The sequence below is a fragment of the Mytilus edulis genome, chromosome 7, assembly GCF_963676685.1.
Source record: "Mytilus edulis chromosome 7, xbMytEdul2.2, whole genome shotgun sequence".
Taxonomy (NCBI): Eukaryota; Metazoa; Mollusca; class Bivalvia; order Mytilida; family Mytilidae; genus Mytilus; species Mytilus edulis.
The window spans coordinates 27,186,603-27,208,716 of record NC_092350.1 but is presented as its reverse complement, the minus strand read 5'-3'; the positions used below and the strand labels follow the sequence as shown (position 1 = coordinate 27,208,716).

The window sequence follows — 22,114 nt, the reverse complement described above, 5'->3', positions numbered from 1 at the left end:
CTTTTGGAATTTTAAAATGCAAAACTTTATTTCTGTATGTGTAATTTAGGTTATCTCATCTTCATTCTCCGACAAATTCTAGTCTGGCCTTCCATAGAATAGTCCTATATTTTTTTAAGTGTTCTATCGAACTTTCGAAAATAACTGTTTAGAAAAAAAATTTGAATTTCAAAACTACCCCAAGCCACTGTTCCCTCCCTCTTCCTACCCCATCACCCCCACCCCAATAGAAAAGGTAAAAAAAGACGCAAAACTATAGTCATCCTTTTAATCAGCACTAAATTGCTTACAAAGAAATCTGATTTAAGCTGCTGAAGACACATGATTCGAACGAACAGAAACAAGGCTGAGATTCATTTGGTTGAATAAAAAGAAAAGTATCTACAGTATCGTACAAATTTGTCAGAGAAACTTATGCAGGATGCTTCGATTACACTGAATTTATTATTTAAACTCATCTAAGAGGTCTTCAGGCTCACCTGAATCCGATTGTTTGCCTTGATCAACTTTGATTGTGTCTGATTCGTATACGAAACATGTTAAATCCTCAACCATTTTAGCGCCCGGCCCAAGTCAGGAAACTCTTAGCTTTGTAAGTCTTGTACATGTTTTTATTTAAATTTCAGTTCATTGAAATATTGATAACCGATAACAGCTTTTTTAATCATTTTAAATGAGAAAACAGAAAACAATAAATTAAAAAAATTATGGGTTATTTTTTTCATAATAACAGGAAACATAGTCACAATAATGTCTATTTTAAGAAAACAGATAACAGCTACATGTAGATATAGTCAATTACAGTTAAGCATCAATGATCTGGAATATTTGCCACTTTTGACTTAAATATAAAGGCACAGAACCAGGACATAGGAGCACAGAACCAGGACCGTTTTTTAAATCACCAGCACAGCGTCAGGACAATTTCGTTTAGCGAACTTGCACGACTTTTGCAATAAAATATTGTTGTAATATGCTTTTTATGGTACTTATGACGTATCAGAGAAAAATTAAGCAACATAACGGTTGTTTTATTGCCATTCTGATACAATGTAAACAAACCCACCAGCACCCGTCAGGACCGAATCACCAGCACAGAACGTTCTCTCGCAGGACAACCATACCCACCGTGAAATGGGGTATAATGAGGAAGCTTTAGGAAACATTATAAGAGGGAAGACAATGCGTGACTAAACTAATCTGTAAAAGAATTTGAAATGATATGTTTCGAGATCGTTTACTGGTATCATAATATATTTGGCCAATCTAATTAAAATATTGATCTCTGATTACGTTATACATTATACTACATATGTAGTATAACGAAATCAGAGATCAATATTTTAATTAGATTGTATATTTGGCTATCTCTCAACCTTGCTTTGAACGCAATACAGACAAGACAAAGTTATCTTGTTTCATGTTCATGTAAATAATTATTTAAATATTTAGTAATGTGTTTCTCGGTTTTAATTTTTTTTTTGTAAGTGTATACATGTCGGTCCTGTTGCTTGTAATAATTTAGTTGTAAACTGTTTTACGTAACATGTAGTTGATACTGGTAGTGAACAAAAATCTTTTGCCTTGAAATTTGCTCGGAGAGGGAAAAAAATGGTAATTTTTCCTATTTAATGTTTGAAGAGATAAAGATTAGAAATATATTTTTCACATTAAACGATTCCGACGAAAGTACATATTCAGTATTAATTATTTTATCTATCGGAAGAAAGATAATTCAAATACAAAGTTGGTTAAAAAAAGACATTCAACTGAAGTTGTAGTAAATAAGACTAGTCTTTACACATAATATAATTCTTCCCTAAAATAAAGAACGTTTTTCAAATCCGTATATGTCTTTACTTATTATTCTAATAATACCAAAGCATTTTAAAAAAAGCTTAAACGATTATCCCTAGATCAAACGACAATCGACGTATGCCACAAAAACCGTTATGATAAACAATAATCTTAATTTAAACTGAGATGCTAATGATATAATAGAATGTTTAACTCTAAACAAAAATGTTTACTAGTTCATCTAAAATAGACACTAACACAAAAACATATAAATGAACCAAAATTTACAAAAAATTATACAAGACTTATAGAGGCTAGAGGTTCCTGACTTCGGACAGGCATAAACACGCAGCTGGTTAAATATGTTTTGTGAGATCTCAATCCTCCCCTTAAACATATAGCTAACGTAGAACAAACATACATACAACCATACGCACAATAAAACTCAATTTAACAGAAATGTCTATGTAGAATTACTCTTTTGCTACAATGTATATATCAAGGTTTATTGAGTATTTATCCTACAAATGTTGTTATATTTAAATGAAAAGTCTGCGCAAATTACTAAAAGCAGAAAATTGTTCCATCATTTTCTCTGAAATTAAAACGACTTCTACATGTACCTCTAGTGAAAATTGAACTGTTAATTTAGTCGCCTTCGTCTTTTGTTCGTGTTGTTCAGATTTTGTTTGGAGAACTAGTATTCTTAACAAAATATATGTGGTGTTATTACAAGGGAGACAATTAACCACCACAGTTTAAATGTGAAGTGAAGACAACACAATGTTTGTATATTTACGTTCTTTTCTCTTTCGGTCAATTTATTGTATTTCCTTCATTTGTTTTGTTGTTTATTGAAAAATGCATATAGATCCCAGCATATAAATTTAGCTTATCTATTTTTAGATTAGATTGTAAAATGATTTCATGTCGATTTCGTTAAAAATAAAAATGCAGTCATGATTAATTTTACTTACATTTTACTGGTCTTCTTTCATAAATATGCCTTAAACGTATAGCATTTCCGAATAATAAACAGTTTTGCATCTTGACCGATATTGCATTCCATACTTTCACCATTGAGTGTGGTACGACCTAGAGAGGTTCAGAGCTAGATGACGGCGACGGACATTCTTAAGTATTTAGTACTATATATAGAAAGGACAGGTTACTGTGGATTCATTTATTTTAGTGGGTACCAATATCGTGGTTTGAGGAAAACTTACATATTCGTGGATATTTAATGTCGTGGTTTATGCGAAGTCTACACTCATTCCTTTAGAAAATTTGTAATTCGTTGAACATTTGAATTCGTGGTTCTCCTATACCCACGGAATCCATGAAAATTGGTATGCAACGAATATTAATGAATCCACAGTATTGCTCTGCTATTGAGGAATATAGCCCGTTGCAGTATTTCATATGCAGGGCTTAATGAGACAGGGTAATGCTTTTCAATAGAATGCATGTCTTAAGATGCAATACTTAGAATATCCAAGTATTTCTTAATGGCTTTCGTAATCTATTGGCAGGGTGTCATGGCCATTTTGTCGACTGAAAAAAGTGCAAACATTTTTCAATGCTTTTCGATTATTTAGAGGTTTTAAATCGCGTAAAAGTACTGTATGTAATTGCTAGGTTAATTTCATATTGAAATTTACATGTTTTGGTTTATAGATATAGGAAAATGTGGTATATTTTCTTACGATAATGAAGGTACATTCATCACAGAAAAAAAAATATCAACCAAACCAAGGACGTAAAAAACAAGAGTGAAACAATGCAAATGTCAAGTAAAACCCCGCAATAACCGAATTTGCGTACCTGCAAAGTTTCGATTGTCTAGAAAATTCGTTATAAATGCAAATAGTGGCAAATATATTCTACAACTTAAAATAAAGATACCGATTAAAACTAGTTTAGAGTGTGAAATGCCATGACAAGGGCCGTTATATACTTGAATAGACACTATCTCAGATCGTAAATCATCACAAAAATAATGAAACGTTAACCTACAAGCAATACTAGACATGCAGATATGCATGTTTTACATTTGATAATTCGGGGCCTTTTATAGATGGAAATGCAGAACGTGGTATGCTCATTGTTGAAGGCCGTACGGTAGCCTATAGTTATTAACTTCTTTATTAGGTGGTCTTTTGTGGCGAGTTGTCTCATTTGCAATCATACCATTCTATTCTTCTTTTATATAAAACAGCAATATAGAAAAAAAAATGGAATTTGGGCATTCGATGCTCTTCAACTTTATACTTGTTTTGCTTTCTAACTTTTTTATCTGAACGCGTCACTGATGATCAGTAATGCAGACGAAACGCGCGTCTGGCGTATCAAATTGGTACCTTTGATAACTATTTTTCAATTAACATTAAAAAATGTTTTTCAACTGTATTGTATTTGGAAAATTTATCAATTTATTAGTAAATATTGTAAATTGATAGATTATTTCAAATGAATTCTTTAGACAATACTCTTATAATTTTACATTTCTCGTCCTATTAAAACATACATGACGTATTTGCCACTGGACCTTAAACAGTCTGCAGTGAAATAAATTAATCAATTAAATTTGTTTAAGCATTGTAATTGTATACTAGATCATGAATTAACATAAGATCAAGTCGTTATGAAATTACACATCGCTTCATTGGACTGACTTGTCTCCCTTTGATAATTCCGTTGTCAGTATTGATTGTCGATATTTGTATCAAATTCCTCTATATTATGATTATATTGTTTATTTTTCCGGTTCACGGTTCTTGAATTGCAATGTTGCAATCACTCATAAACATGAATAGTAGATGTTCTTAATGATGTCATATGCTATACTCCTAGGTCGCGGGACAGGAGCGACACAGGTAAGTAATTAGCAGATAATTATAATATTTCACTTTTCAACTAAATAAATGTTAACAGTATGTAATTAATTGTTAGGATCATGTATTTTCTCTTAAAACATCTTATAGAAAATATAATATGAATGAGCACTGATATATAATGTAAATGTTTTGTCTGGATTAACATATTAAATAAGGTTTCATTCTAATATCGATCGAGAATTTACGATTTGAAATTCTAGCATGCAAACAAAGCCTAAACGTAACAATTAAAATCATTGATATTTTATAAAGTTAAGTGGCAAATATTTCATTATAAAAACGATATATATATATCGGAAAGTTGAATACACTTTTTTGTGGAATACAAAATTTGCATCGGCTCCGATTCATGCATGGCTAAGTTTTATTAATGAATACGCAGTTGATGATAACACACAAGAAAAAATAAATTAACACACTTCATATTGATTTTGCAGAACTTTCTTTTGCCACTGAAGCGATTAATGTCAACACTCATTATTAACTTAAAGATAATGACAAGAATAATTGCAAATTATAAACAAAACATCAAATAGGATTCACTGATTCAGTTCATTAAATTGTACAAAACATTATTTTTTATTATGAAGATAGTGATGAATATGTCCCCCCCCCCCCCCCCCCTCAGTATGAATTGTTGTTTTTATACGCAATTATAGTTTTGATTCACGCATACCATAATATGTAATTATCATGAGAATATGTATAATATGAGTAAAGGGCTCGTTTATTTGAAAATAGCATTTTCTCCTTTAAAATACGACGTACTGACAAACTGAAGTATCTTTGATAAAATTAAGAATGGAAACTGGTAATATGTCAAAGACAACAGAACGAGCAGACAACAGCCGCAGGCCATCAGTGCGTCTTCCGTGCATCGACAAATTCACACATTTAAATGAACTAAAATTAAAAAAAAAAATACTTACAAGACTAAAAAATGCTAGAGGCTTCTGACTGGGGAAAGGCGCAAAAATGCAGCGTGGTTAAAACGTGTGTTTTTAGAGGCTTTGAACTAGCTGTAAGTTAACTGTGAGTACTCTCAGATCTGTATCTAGTGTCTTCTTGTTGTTAGGATGTACAAGTACCCGTCCACGTCCACTTGTAGTTTTGTCCATCTGACGAGTTAAGCCTTTTTCAACTGATTTTTGTAGGTCGTTCTTGGGTTGTACTGTAATATCACTGTCCCAGGTTAGGGGTAGGGATGGGATCCCGCTAAAATGTTTAAACCCGCCACATTCTGTATGTATGTGTCTGTCCCAAGTCAAGAGGAGCCTGTTATTCAATGGTTGTCGTTTGTTTATGTGTTACATATTTGTTTTTCGTTCAATTTTTAAACATAAATTAGACCGTTATTTTTCTCGTTTGAATTGTTTTACATTGTCATTTCGGGGCCTTTTATAGCTGACTATGCGGTATGGGCTTTATTGACCTTATAAGTAAATCAATATCAATACCAAAATATGTCATTGTTAATGACCTGGACACTGTTTTAACGTAACTACTTGTATATCCTTTCTAAATAAGTATGTTTAGAGGTTTGTTAGCTGTAGATGTGAATGCCGACATTTTTGTGCTTTGTAAAGCATATTATCATAAAAGAGCATTGAACATTATTTTTAAAACAAATTGTATGTCTTGATATTTGATAAAATTACTGCCTCAAGAAAAGTTAACCTTCTACAGGTTTGTCATAACTTTTAAATGTGTGTAGTAAGTTAAGAACATATCAGGTTGCTTAAGATATCTTCAAAGGTAATGGTCAACGTTAACTGCTGACTATTTTCCAATAACAACATCAACAATATGCCAATTAGATACTAAGAAAAAATGAATTAATATTTTTTTTTCATTTCCTAGCTTTTTAACAATTAAATGGAGAATCAACCGGGCCAAGATGTTGACGACCAGGAAAGCGCAAAGCTAAATGAAACAGAAAATGGAAACACGACATCCATAAATGATACTACAGTCTCTGATGACACTCGGAATCGAGACAATGTATCCAAATGTGGCACATCTATTCCACCTCACAACAATGATAATGCAACGGATAATGACTCGTTACAGTCTGGAAAACCGGAACAAAATCCTCAAAGGACTGAGATATATTTGAAATCAGAAAACGAACAAATGGACCTTAAATCTAACGGTACAGATAAAACAATAGATATAACCGAATCTAGACTCCCGGCAATAAACAGAAATGTAAGGAGCAGTCCGCAACATTCCGGTCATCCTGATGATGCTGACGCAACATCAGATTTTGGTGACGAATACGATGTGTCCGATGAACAATCAGATGAAAACGAACCATTCATTGCAACTATTTATACATGTCAATCATGTGGATGGAAACCACACATGGAGAAATGTTCAGTTCATAGGCCTTTCCAGACGGGGTTTTCGAACGGTGTTTATCAGTACCAAGGAATTATGCCAAGTCAAGTCCATAGCTATCAAAACTATAATTATTCTGGTTATGCTGGTGGACAGAGACCGGTATACCAACCCTGTGTACAGCCAAGACCAACTGTTGATATGCGTTTTAACCCTGCTACAAGCCAAGTTGTAGCTGTTCCATCAGTCGTAGTCAATCAGGTTGTTATTGTTTTCTTATTTACAATCATTTACAAACGAAAATAACACAAATTACACATGCGCGACCGACAAAATACTATGAGAAATGTTACATATGGAACAACCATTTAACTTCCGGAAAGGGGGAGTAATATTTAGGTATGTTTATTTTTTCTGAAAAATATAAATTTAAACCCCAATTTGATAATAAAAATATTCTGGTCAAGCAGATGACGAAAAAATCGTCTTTGTAAAGATCTTCTCCACACCTTATAGTGTTAAATTAAAAAAACAAATAATCTGAATGATAGTGTAGAAAAACTAAATGAAAATTTCTGTCTCAGAAAGAAAACAAACGCCTCTTCCCCTTTAAATATAACAAGATATTCACCGATATATTTCAGTAGGAGGTACACAACATACATTACCGACCATTTTACAATTACAATTTAATAGCAGTTGTATAATTAATATTCAATTTCAGATCATGAAATTAGACTAATAACTGACGATTACGGTTTTCTTTAATAATATAAGAAATACACGTCACACAATTTTTTCCAGTTGATACTTTTATGCTTTAACAATTAAATGTGTTGTGTGAAATAATGTGTATTGACATTTGCATAATCATTGTTCCTATTAAATTATTTAAAGGTTATTATTGATATTATTGCAATAAAGATATTATGTGTTTGCGAATGGAAAAGTAAACAAGATCCAACAAGAATGATGTTACATGACATGAGTATATTTGCAAGGTTTTTTTCAGTTTTTAATTCGGAGAACAGCATACATATGTAAGTTATTTTCAAAGTGAAAACAATTTTCACAAAGTGCATGTTTCAGTAACAATATCGAAATGCTAAATCGATAAATTATTTTACTAAAAATTATTTATTTTTTTGCAGACAGAAAATTTAAACGACTACATCAAAACAATTCAGAGTCTTCGAAGAAGAGCGTTTTGTCTCAGTATAATCATGATTGTTCTTGTGTTTGGTGTAGTAACACTTGCCATTTTAATGTCATAGAAAAATGAATATTAAATGATATTTTTGATTATATTAAAGTTGTTAAATTTTGCCCTTTTCTGTGTAGACGCAAACGTTTCAGGAACAAAATGAAAATATTTACCTGTATAATCATTTGATATAGTACGCCATGTTTGATGTACATGTCGATCACTCCCTTTACAAATAGCTCTTTTTCGTCAATGGAATCAGCTTTTGAGCAAAAATGAGTATATATGTTTTCTTTTTCAAACCAACATATGTGTTCAGTAATGCACATTTGTCCTGTTCATCGTACAAAATATCGTCGTAGTTGTATTTGTTTGACTTATTTTGGAGTGATGGAATAGAGTGGTTTCCCCTTAATTTGATTTAATGATTTATGGATTTCATTATTTTTAATCGCAACATTATCGGATTGAACTTGTGGATAAAAATGCATTTAGATTACACAATAAAAAAGAACAGTAACATTTATAACACATAACACAGTCGCTTGTTCCATTTATCAATGAGAAATAAACGAAATCTAACTGAAAGCACCAGAAAACTAACAAACACATGCACTATAATTAATTCTTCAATCAAGCACACACTCTCCGACACAAAAGATGACAGAACTGTATGATTCTTTCTGAAAAAGCAACCGAAGAAAGGTAAATCTTGTTCTTACAGTTTATAATGGAGTTTGCGTAATTTCGGAAAGGTTGGCGTTGTATCGCATACAGATTGGTGCGGTCCTAGTCTTGACAAAAGTTAACTTCGAGCAGACTTGTTGACTGCTTTCTAAGTTAACTTGAGAATGTTTAAGCAGACAAGCCAGTTAACTTTGTCGTTGGTGGACCAGACCTACAGTCTGCTTTATTAGGACTGCTGCAGACCTATCGACAGGTCTGCTCCAGACCAGACCTGTGGACAAGTCTGCTTTTGACCAGTCCTGAGGACAGGTCTGCCCCAGACCAGACATGTGGACAGGGCTGCTACTGACCAGACCTGTTGACGGGTCTGATTCTGACCAGACCTGTGGACAAGTCTGCTATTGACCAGACCTGACGACAGGTCTGTTTATGACAAATTATCGTGTTTAAAGAGTTTTTATATCAGACTTGAGCTTTAATTAAAATATGTAAACAACATTCGAATTGTTTTTCCCCAGATAGCAAAGATAGCAAAAGGACTCAACTAGATATTATACATATCAACATTTTTTTTTTTTAAATGATATATTCTTATATACATAAAACAATGGCTATACAATGAATCACACAGAGCTATTTATTAGAAAGGTTATCCAACGCATCGGAACAATATTCTTATATCATGGGATATCAACATCATTGTCGACGTTGCTTCGTTCCCCGTTTTTTACCTGTCCTTTCCTAAATTTTACTTTCAATGCATTTATACATGCATGGGTATTTCATTGTTATTTAACTTGTTTGCATTGGATTTACTATTCTATTTTCCGTAGAATATTCTGACGAAAAGTGTACAGTGTCCGGATACGTACGGTGTGGTAAAACTATCAACAATCTCGTCAAATTCGTCAGATTTGTCGAGATTGTCTTTGCCGATTAATTGATATATGGGACGTCCCAAAATTATACTCAATGTGCACTTGAATGAAATAGTTGCCACTTGACGTTTAACTACAAACAAAATCAATCAACCGACATAATAGATTAACAGTATACTATTCCAAGAAGAGAAACTCATATACTTTTTTTTTTTATTAAAAAGTACAAATGAATTCAGACATGTCAGTGTTGGTACTTGGATGATTCGGCCTAATAGTTTTGTTTTACACACTATCCATGATCCTGAACTACTATCTCAAGTACCTGTTCAATATTATGAATACAGAGATGAAATGCTGACACTCTCAATATATGCGGACATTTTTTGCGTTTTTTATTTCGCAAACATATGAAGAAATATAAAAAAAAAAGTATATGTGACGCTTTTACGCTTCCGTAGCATTTTGAGTATATCCATTTTCTTCTCTTAGAAAAAATATTATTTCATTTGTCACTTCCTATTTGTCCTGATACCTATTTTTTTCTTTTTCTTTTATTTTTCGACCGGGGTATGATTATAGTTTCTTTGTTCATTTTGAGTATTAACTAATTCTGTGACTTTTTATTTGCATAAATTAACACTTTAAAAGGGCATACTTCATATGCATGTGTACATTTTAAAAGCTATCAAGGTACTGGATTGAATACATGCAATATAAAATGTAAAACATAATGACTATTCTCTTTATTGATACTAATAATACTTCGTCTAACATCTCAGAACCATACAGGAACAACATTGTGGTAGACGTTTGTATTGACGAATTAACTGACCAAGTTTGGGACACCAAATATAATAAACCATGGTCTTGAAATTAGTATGCCTGCAAGCCTTTATTCCGGGGAAGACATGTTCTGATACAGCTGTCACTCCAAGACAACTCCTCTGTCTGTAAAATAATCCAAATTTCACATTAATTTTCCCCAGTGTATGCAAAGTAAACTATAAAATCCCCAGACCTGATCAGACCACGTAATAAATTCATATTCACAAATTACAAAGTACATAACTTAGCACCAGTAGAGTATACTGCTATTTATTCGCGGGTTTTAATTGTATGTATACATTAATGTATGAACGACTGTGTTTAACGTTCAGTTAGGTGTTGCTATCTTGCTCCGTGCCAAAATAATAAAGAGAGAAAAACAACAACACCAAACAACTGGCAAAAGCCATTTGAAGTAAATTTTTCTGTTGTTAAATGTAACTTATTTGTTATTGACTGAGAACCAAGTTTTATACTTTAGTGGTGTTCTTTTCTTTGTTTTTAATGGTCAGATGTTCATTTGATTTCTATTCTCTTCTTGCTTTTCGGACTTTGGTGAGTAGTTTTTTTTATTGACCTTTATACCAGACTTACATTTTTGTAAGCAATTAATTAACTACGACAGTATATTGTATTGATTGTTACATGAATTGATTTGTTTTATTTCCCGCCTCACGTTCATTATCAAATGTGCCTTCCAAACGATCACATGTGTTAGTTTTTCCCTGATTAATGGCGCTACAGTTAAACGTAGAGTTTCGTGTAATGAGAATCTTTTAATCGACATACTTACTGACAACCAACGTATGGACATCCACCTGATTGTCTAATCCATGGTCGTAAGATCCAACAATGATGTCCGTGGAATTCAGTGGATTTGGGGAAAAAGAATAGATTTTGAACGGCAGGACAGGTATCAACCCATTGTGTAGACGTGTGTTGGGGAGAAGGTGGTGGTGCACCATATGAACTATGAGAAGACCTGAAATATATAAAAACTGGTATCAAGTATGATTAAACAACAGCTACATTAAATAAATTTCATTTAACCCTTGTCGAACAAGTGCGAAAAAATTGTTAACTGATCTTTACTTTTTATTAAATTTGTGTTTGGAGTGATTGGTGCGTCATAAATATGTTTGCTCTAATCTAAAACAGTTATTTCCATTTCCAATTTTTTCTGACCATAATCTTTTTTATTTTACTAATTTTATGCATTTTGCCTTCCAACATATTGTCCTTCTCTTGAGTTTGACTTAGAGGTATTTGTTTAGAATCATGTTGTGCCTGCAGTGCATTTGATTTTACAGTTTATTATATAATAGTTTTATTTGGTTCTCAATTTTGTCAATTGCATATATATTGAAAATCATAAGAATCGGCAGGTATTACGTCATTATCAGCACTTTCATTTTCTGGTTCATAAGTCTTGGAAGTTCTTTCAAAATATATTCACTCTACACGGGGCCGAAACTGAAACCAGACTCGTTCAAATACTTTAAATATTTTTGTCTTATAAAATTATGACAATATCTACAAGCACATCACATATATGCCGAAGTATATTGTATTTCAAAAAGAGGCAACTACGACAGCTATTTTATGTAAATTCATATTCAGATAATAATTTAACACGATTAAATTTAGTGATTGATGGATTGATTGTTAATGCCATTTTCAGCACTATTGGATATTTCGTTATGGCAAGTTTTTGTTAGTGGAGGAAGTCGGAGTGTCCCGAGAAAACTACCGACCTTCGTTAGAAAAAAACTGACTATTCTAGCTATTATAGTGAATTAAGATTGGTCTCAATGCACCTGTCTATCACTTGCATGATTCGAAATTACCAACCGCAGTATTGACAGTCTTTTGATCTAGTAGTTTGACTAGTTAGACCACTCGGCCATCTAATCCCCTCGATACAATTTTAACTTTTCATTATGAGTATCTAATTTGCAAAATTTTTGAATTATGTTTTGTAATATTCATTCCATGTTCAGAAAGCGTTCATTGAAATAATTTTTTATCAAATATATCTGTCTAAACTTCACCAAATATAGCTTTAAAAAGCGCGATTGCAAGGAACTTCTCTTTACATAACTACACATGTAATTAGTGTTTAGTCATGCAAATGTGCTTGATTATTTTTTGATTGTCAAATTATGTGGATGTGGACAAATTTATACCAAATTCTGATAGTGTACAAGCACATGCCCATTTTTATGATTTTTCCAAAACATTTTTTTTTTGGTAATTTGGACAGTCGTGCTATACATCCCAAGAGCTCATATTTACAAAACTTAGAGCTTCTCCCTTTTTAGCTCACCTGTCCCGAAGGGACAAGTCAGCTTATGCCATCACTTGGCGTCCGTCGTCGTCCGTCGTCTGTCGTCCGTCGTCTGTCGTCGTCTGTCGTCGTAAACTATTTTAAGAATCTTCTCCTCTGAAACTACTGGGCCAAATACTTTCAAACTTTAACTGAATGTTCCTTAGGGTATCTAATTTATAAATTGTATCCGAAGTTTTGATCTATCAACAAACATGGTCGCCATTGCTAAAAATAGAACATAGGGGTCAAATGCAGTTTTTGGCTTATAACTCAAAAACCAAAGCATTTAGAGCAAATCTGACATGGGATAACATTGTTTATCAGGTCAAGATCTATCTGCCCTGAAATTTTCAGATGAATCAGACAACCTGTTGTTGGGTTGCTGCCCCTGAATTGGTAATTTTAAGGAAATTTTGCTGTTTTTGGTTATTATCTTGAATATTATTATAGATAGAGATAAACTGTAAACAGGAATAATGTTCAGCAAAGTAAGATTTACAAATAAGTCAACATGACGGAAATGGTCAGTTGACCCCTTTAGGAGTTATTGCTCTTTATAGTAAATTTTTAACCATTTTTCGTAAATCTTAGTAATCTTTTACAAAAATCTTCTCCTCTGAAACTACTGGGCCAAATACTTCTAAACTTTAACTGAATGTTCCTTAGGGTATCTAGTTTGTAAATTGTATCTGAAGTTGTGATCTATCAACAAACATGGTCGCCATTGCTAAAAATAGAACATAGGGGTCAAATGCAGTTTTTGGCTTATAACTCAAAAACCAAAGCATTTAGAGCAAATCTGACATGGGATAATATAATTGTTTATCAGGTCAAGATCTATCTGCCCTGAAATTTTCAGATGAATCAGACAACCTGTTGTTGGGTTACTGCCCCTGAATTGGTAATTTTAAAGAAATTTTGCTGTTTTTGGTTATTATCTTGAATATTATTATAGATAGAGATAAACTGTAAACAGGAATAATGTTCAGCAAAGTAAGATTTACAAATAAGTCAACATGACGGAAATGGTCAGTTGACCCCTTTAGGAGTTATTGCTCTTTATAGTAAATTTTTAACCATTTTTCGTAAATCATAGTAATCTTTTACAAAAATCTTCTCCTCTGAAACTACTGGGCCAAATATTTCCAAACTTTAACTGAATGTTCCTTAGGGTATTTAGTTTGTAAATTGTATCTGAAGTTGTGATCTATCAACAAACATGGTCGCCATTGCTAAAAATAGAACATAGGGGTCAAATGCAGTTTTTGGCTTATAACTCAAAAACCAAAGCATTTAGAGCAAATCTGACATGGGATAATATTGTTTATCAGGTCAAGATCTATCTGCCCTGAAATTTTCAGATGAATCAGACAACCTGTTGTTGGGTTACTGCCCCTGAATTGGTAATTTTAAAGAAATTTTGCTGTTTTTGGTTATTATCTTGAATATTATTATAGATAGAGATAAACTGTAAACAGGAATAATGTTCAGCAAAGTAAGATTTACAAATAAGTCAACATGACGGAAATGGTCAGTTGACCCCTTTAGGAGTTATTGCTCTTTATAGTCAATTTTTAACCATTTTTCGTAAATCTTAGTAATCTTTTACAAAAATCTTCTCCTCTGAAACTACTAAGCCAAATACTTCCAAACTTTAACTGAATGTTCCTTAGGGTATCTAGTTTGTAAATTGTATCCGAAGTTGTGATCTATCAACAAACATGGTCGCCATTGCTAAAAATAGAACATAGGGGTCAAATGCAGTTTTTGGCTTATAACTCAAAAACCAAAGCATTTAGAGCAAATCTGACATGGGATAATTTTGTTTATCAGGTCAAGATCTATCTGCCCTGAAATTTTCAGATGAATCAGACAACCTGTTGTTGGGTTACTGCCCCCGAATTGGTAATTTTAAAGAAATTTTGCTGTTTTTGGTTATTATCTTGAATATTATTATAGATAGAGATAAACTGTAAACAGCAATAATGTTCAGCAAAGTAAGATTTACAAATAAGTCAACATGACGGAAATGGTCAGTTGACCCCTTTAGGAGTTATTGCTCTTTATAGTATATTTTTAACCATTTTTCGTAAATCTTAGTAATCTTTTACAAAAATCTTCTCCTCTGAAACTACTGGGCCAAATACTTCCAAACTTTAACTGAATGTTCCTTAGGGTATTTAGTTTGTTAATTGTATCTGAAATTGTGATCTATCAACAAACATGGTCGCCATTGCTAAAAATAGAACATAGGGGTCAAATGCAGTTTTTGGCTTATAACTCAAAAACCAAAGTATTTAGAGCAAATCTGACGTTGGGTAATATTGTTTATCAGGTCAAGATCTATCTGCCCTGAAATTTTCAGATGAATCAGACAACCTGTTGTTGGGTTGCTGCCCCTGAATTGATAATTTTAAGGAAATTTTGCTGTTTTTGTTTATTATCTTGAATATAATTATAGATAGAAATAAACTGTAAACAGCAATAATGTTCAGCAAAGTAAGATCTTCAATTAAGTCAATTTGACCAAAATTGTCAATTGACCCCTTAAGGAGTTTTTGCCCTTTAAAGACTTTTTTCACAATTTGTTCATCATGTTGACTTACTTTAAAAAATCTTCTCCTTTGAAACTGCTGTATCAATTTCAGCCAAACTTAGGCTAAATGAGTTTCAGAGTATCTAGTATAAATTTTATATTTTATTTCCTTGTATGTCAAGAAACATAGCTCCTATGGCTAAAATAAAACATCGGAGAAAATGATTATTTTTTTTGGCTTTTGAAGAAAATAGGACGATCCAAAAAACATTTAAATAAATTGAAAAGCCAAAATAATCATTGATGAGAGATTTAACCAAAAGAATTAAGGTGAGCGATTCAGGCTCTTGAGAGCCTCTTGTTAATTTTGTATTATTTATTTTCAAGTGCATTTTGTAAAGCATAACATAAACATCTATTTGTGAAATTAAAGATAACACATGTAGAATGTATGTACACGTACAAATATTATGATAACTTACTTTGCTTTGTGTCGATTACAGTGACATGACGCTGTTCGTCTTGCTTGTGCAACGTGTCTGTTGAAATGTCTACTGGACTTTCTCAAATATCTTGAAATATCGGCACTAAAATAAGAGAAAAACTTTTATTCTAAATATATATGCATGTTTATTGTGTAAATTAAAAAAAAATCATTTTTCATCAATGTCAAACGATTTTAGAAACTGAAGTTTAAAATGTAGACTATTCTACCACATCTAAGTTAAGATTTGAATATGCGATCTAACGGGTACCAACACTATGACTAAAAAAGATTTGGATTGTTTAATATTCGTTCAATATTTACAAAATATTTGCAAAAATATAAAATTGCAGGAAATTTAAACCATATCATTACTAGATTTTTTGGGAAATTGCAGTTTGACAAAGTTTTACCCTAATTTTGATAATTAGCAACCTTGATCTCTCTTAAATTATAGAATATTTGATTAAATGTTCAGCTGACTTTTAAAGAGTTAACTCCCTTAGATGTTTTATAACATTAAGTTGCTCCGTTTGATCAAGTTTGCACATATGTATTATGATGTTGCCTATCAAACTGTAACCGGTGAAGGATCATATATAAAACTCTTATGTTCTGATAAATGGATGGATGTGTTTAACAATACCTCATTGATATAAAGTCTACTAGAAAACATGACACAATATTCAGAATTCAAGCCGACAAGACTTTGTCCCTACTAACAAATACATTTACCATGTTGTAATTGGATAAACAGCAAAATGCAAATAGTCAGACCAAGAACACTTCGGAATCTCGAGACAAAGATAAGAGATCGTAGGTCTTAATTGATCAATCAAAACTTTTTCTTACTACTTTCAGATTATTGTACGTATACGTATTTGTTAAATATCTTAATATATGAGTCAAATCTAATGCAAGCACAAACAGAATACAGTTGAATTATACGTCTGGGTTTGTTTTGTCATTTTCTAATTTTTGGTGTGTAAGATGAAACAAAGGCATAAAAGTACATACGCAGGATATTTTCCGACAAGTTTGACATCTATCAATTTTGTAACGGTTTCATCTCTTGGTGGAACACATCGCCCTGCAGGCTGCGGGGGTTTCACGGGTTGTGGATGTCGCAGATACTGGTGAGGCGGTAATGTTTGGACATGGTGAGGTGGTACGGGTTGGAGGTGTGGAGGAAGAGGGTGATGAGGAGGTAAAGGTTGGAGATGAGGAGGGAGAGGCTTGTGCAGAGGTAATGGTTGGAGATGGGGAGGCAGAGGATGATGAGGCGCTACTGGTTGGAGGTGGGGAGGAAGAAGATGGGGAGGCAGAGAATTGTGAGGTGGCCCTTGTTGGAGATGGGGAGGGAGAAGATGTTGGAGGTGAGGAGGAAGAAGATGGGGAGGTGGCACACGTGGTACGAAATGGCGAGGTGGAGGATGGTTAGTGTTTGATTGAACTGAAACAACACACGCTACCAGTATCAGTATCATATTTGGAACCTGCTGAAAGTAAGAATCAGGAAAAATATTACACATGAATTATATGTTCTTACGATATAAGATAAGATACTTACACAAATATTGTAATGAAGTTTGTTATCTGAAGAATGGTCATTCGTATTTCGGGACTTCCGATAACAGAATAAGGTTTTTTTCACATTTCGTCTTAAGCATAAATATCTTTTTAACTAATTTAGATAAATACTTTTAAATTCAAAGAACGTTTTGAAAATGATATAATATAATCCTCAATTGCATTTCATAAAGAAAAATTAAAAAAGAAAAATGACCAGACCAAAATCAAGACGTTTCTGTCCGTTCAATTTTAAATAGTTATCAAAGGTACCAGGATTATAATTTAATATGCCAGACGCGCGTTTCGTCTACTTAAGACCCACCAGTGATGCTCAGATTGAAATAATTAAATAGCCAAACAAGTATGAAGTTTAAGAGCATTGAGGACCCCAAATCCAAAAAAAGTTGTGCCAAATACGGCTAAGGTTATCTATTCCTGGGATAGAAAAAAATCCTTTGTTTCCGAAAAAAAAATAATTAAAAAGTCTCTTTAAAAAAAAGTAACGTTACAATTTCCTAAATGTAATTTTTTTCTAGTTTATTAGAATTATTTTGATTTTAGCTTTTTTTCGACTTTTTTTTATATCATTTTGAATATCACTTATATTTTATCTTCATCATTTGTTAATTCGAACGATGGTCGTATTTTAATTAAGGAGTAATGATATATTCTTACCATGTTACTTATTAAGAGTATTGCCTCCACAATAATGATTGCCCTGTCACAAAATTGAATATGACAAAAAAATTGCAACGCATTTAGTTTTAAGTACTTGCATGAAGTTTATCCCTGTGACGACATCCGAAATCTTTAAATTGGGGGTTTATTGGAACAGATGCCTCCACAGTATATTGATAAACAACCTAACTAATGAAAATATATCAAATGTAAACATGAATTGGGGACAGAATTCAATAAAATTACATACTTTGTTTCTTTCATATTAACAATTAGACGTAAAATAACGTGTAAAAGGTAATCAGCCTAACACGATAAGGAAAACAACAATTAATTTGTGCGCCTAAACTTCTTAGGTGTGGCAGTGATTCATGCAAATAATTCTTCAGTTCAGGTTAATATTCTATGTAAGGTCAGCAAAAACTGCAAATTATCAAAAATTGCAGCAACGTTGTATGTATTGACGTTAATCTCAAATATCATAAAACGAACTTGTGTCACGTATACCAACGCAACTATGGAATCCAAAACGGCAAGTTTATTGTGAGCAAAACCATCTGTTTCATGCTTCATGTATTTAAGAAATAATTGATGCAAGCTATACCTCTTTGTAGTTTTAACATGGGTAGACATTATTTTCGTGACTAGTTTTGCCCGGGCGATAGTGAGGGTTACAATAATACGAATATATGCCTACCCATGTTAAAACTACAATAAGGTATAACTTGCATCAATTATTTCGATTCTGAATAGGACAATCAAGGTAATTTCTATGTTCGATGTGTATAAGTGTAGAGCGCTTGTGAAGACTCTTCCATGAACCTACTGTTTTTTGTTTGTAAACACGCAAACGAATGGCAATGTCATTTTTCAGAGGGAGAAGTTTTGAACAGCCAACATGAATGGTTGTCGAATCTAGGTCAAATATGTCAATTTCGAATTGCAACACATTACAGTCATAATAAATGAATTAGTAACAACATGTGCATTATCAAAGACATGCCAATTTGATAAAATTCATTATTCTGCAGTAGTCAATATACGCATGTGCAAACAAATTGTATTGGATGTAGAGCATGGGTTTATTCACAAAGCGAAAGAAGCACGTCATATTAGAATTATAAACAAGACTTAATAGTTAATCTTACCTTGTTTCTAATCCTTTCTCGTACTATATTTATTTAAGGATAATAAAAAGGATTATGTTTCCAAACGAAATGTTTTTTCCAAGACTTACTATAACCTGCTTTCAGCAATGGTTATGCGTATCCATCAATTCGTCTTCCTTTTTTGTTCACAGTCAATTTTATAGGTTGCATTTCTGTAAATATTGACAATGCAATTTCCCATAGGAACTTTTACGGCTAATACTGTACCACATTTACTATAAAGTTTTGAAAAAAATCTTATCCTAGAATTGAAAGTTCACATGCACCACAATTTTTTTCAAAGGTCAAAATATAGGGCTTTGCGGCATATTTCAACGTTTATATGCCCTGAACTTCTCAGAGTTTAAACTAACACTAATTTTCTTAACTACCCCTACCTCGAATGAAAGGTTACCACAGATTTCAATGTAAACAATATGCACATGTAATTTTACTGGTATTATTCCCAAGTTGTGTCTCTGTGAGATGGAACACAGAGAGCATAACTGGGAACCAGTATGTAAACAAAATCAATTTTCTATGAATATTCAAGATCTCCCCAAAAGAGGCGTGTTTTGATAAACAGTTATATTTAGAAAGTGCAACCTTTAGTCTGGGAAATGAGTAATGATATACTGCTGTTCTTTATGGATATGCTAGCACAATAAATGAGGAATCGTTCTTTGTGTCCCCTTACTGTTGTTGTTATTGACAATAAATGTGTGGCAATCAGTTTGACGTTCACAACTGTATAAAATATGACGAGTTTACATTGAGCTCTCCTTTCCTGTCATGCGGCATTGATGTAACGATGCTAGTTCTTCTAAATCCATTTAATACAAATCGCGAGAAATAGCGTTATAAAGCTTTTTATTTGTATATGTTGTATTTAGTTGCAGGATCTCAGATGGTGCTAGAGTTATGCATGAGTAGTCTTACAAGCGTTATATAACACAAGGCTTGAGTTTTACTAGGACAGATTGTTTTTTTATATTTCTTTGAACAAAAGTTCGGGTGAAGTTAGCTTTTTGTTTGAGTTTTAATCAATGAATTTGTTCGAAGGTTGGGTTTTTTTGCATGCAGACGAATTATAATTTCGCTGAGTCATCATTTTCTTAACTGTGTTTCACTTGTTGTTACTCTTAGGAGTTAGCATTTTTGGGAGTGGAATTCAATATTCAAATTTTACTTAATTCCCATTGCTGCTACATAATTCATTCAGGTTGTTTGAAAGGTGTTCGCATCTTTTTTATTTCCTATTTAACAGTAGAAAACACAGTTGTCTAACGTTTAATGACGAATCATACTCTAGGAGGTCATTTATGAAAATCAGAAACATCATCGGACTGTAGCATGAGAGATTGAGATTTTGATACTTTTTAGATTCATTTTTTTCCCTTTGTATACAAATGTAGTTATTGAAATTTAGTTTGGAAATCATGTTTTACTTTTAAATAATTACTTTTTAGTGATTAAGATATTAAATTTTTGATACTCTCGTAGTATTTGGGATCACAGAGTACGGGAACATAATGTGACGTGTGTAATTGGAAACAGAATTGTGAACATTCAAATATTTTGTTATAAGATTATTGTGATTAGCTTTGATTACAGAAAGATTGATAAATATTGTGAGTATTTGCAATGAGATGTCTTCTCTCACCTTTCTAAGGACGTTGCCTAAAATTTATATAAATTGAAACTAGAAGATTTTTAATGTGAAACTTTTATAACAGAAGAAATAGTTGTGCTATTATGATGATGATATACATGGAGAAATTAATAATCTATGATTAATATTCATACATTTTATTTCATAACGCCTGTGTCGTTACAGGACTAAGAACGCTCCCTTTGGACTCAAGACTGCACTGGCTAACTTTCTAAGGATTCTGCCTCAAGATGTACACATTGCTTTGTTTACTTCCAGATAGTTTGTTAGCAATTTTCTTGTTGTCCCTCTTATATGCCATAATGATCGATCATCTTATAACATAATGGCTCGTGTGGGACCTTGTCAAAGACCGTTGACAAGTCTCAAAGGATAAGATCTACATTTTGTATTTTCTCTTTATTATCGATTCTTATTTTTGCCAGCTCTTGAATTGTGAGAATCAGTTGTGATTTACATGACCGTTCTTTTTTTTTAAAGCCATATTGGTAAATCGGTCAAGAAAGAGTTACTTTCTATGTGTTTGATAATATTTTCAATACTTTACATAATAATTTTTTTCCCTTTTCATTCAGGTAGTAAATAAGCCTTCGTCAACGAGGCCTTGAAAAAAGGTGGTAAGTTCGTATAATATTTTAGTAGCTATTGATGATTCCTATAATCTTGTATATAATACATCTAGCCCTGACACTTTATGTATGTTTAAATTTGCAAGTAGCTTGTGTATTCCATCTTCCAATATAGTGATGTTTTTCATATGTGGGAATGGATTTGTTTACATTTTCCTTAGGTGTTCTTGTCTTCGTGGCTGTTAGATACTTAGACGAACTGATGATCATGTATATAGGTTTTAATTTTTTTTTAAATTTTATAACGTGGATAAAAGACTGATTTAACAGCACAACATAGGAACAAAATGGTATATTTACTTCAAAAGGGAGAGTCCGACTAATCCGATTGAAACTAAGCATAACAGCACACAACAACAATAAAACAATACAAAGAAGTTCACTTCTACCTTTAATGAATAAATAATGTATTTCCTAACGTTTACTATCAACCAA

The 22,114-nt window shown here is 32.6% G+C and overlaps 2 protein-coding genes across 2 annotated transcripts; one reads left to right on the top strand and one right to left on the bottom strand.

Annotated features, from left to right (window-relative positions):
- The first annotated feature begins 6,558 nt into the window (after window positions 1–6,558).
- Window positions 6,559–8,340, top strand: LOC139481167 (uncharacterized). Its single transcript, XM_071264320.1, has 2 exons — window positions 6,559–7,295; window positions 8,186–8,340. Exons 1-2 carry the CDS (start codon window positions 6,570–6,572, stop codon window positions 8,306–8,308), a joined length of 849 nt encoding a protein of 282 aa, XP_071120421.1. The 5' UTR covers window positions 6,559–6,569; the 3' UTR covers window positions 8,309–8,340.
- Window positions 8,341–10,534: 2,194 nt separating this feature from the next.
- LOC139481166 (uncharacterized) lies at window positions 10,535–18,380 on the bottom strand. The gene is made up of 5 exons (XM_071264319.1): window positions 18,228–18,380; window positions 16,998–17,479; window positions 15,979–16,083; window positions 11,425–11,613; window positions 10,535–10,754 (listed from the first exon to the last, which is right to left on the bottom strand). The coding sequence occupies exons 1-5, from the start codon at window positions 18,228–18,230 to the stop codon at window positions 10,574–10,576; spliced, it is 960 nt and encodes a 319-aa protein (XP_071120420.1). The 5' UTR covers window positions 18,231–18,380; the 3' UTR covers window positions 10,535–10,573.
- Window positions 18,381–22,114: the final 3,734 nt, after the last annotated feature.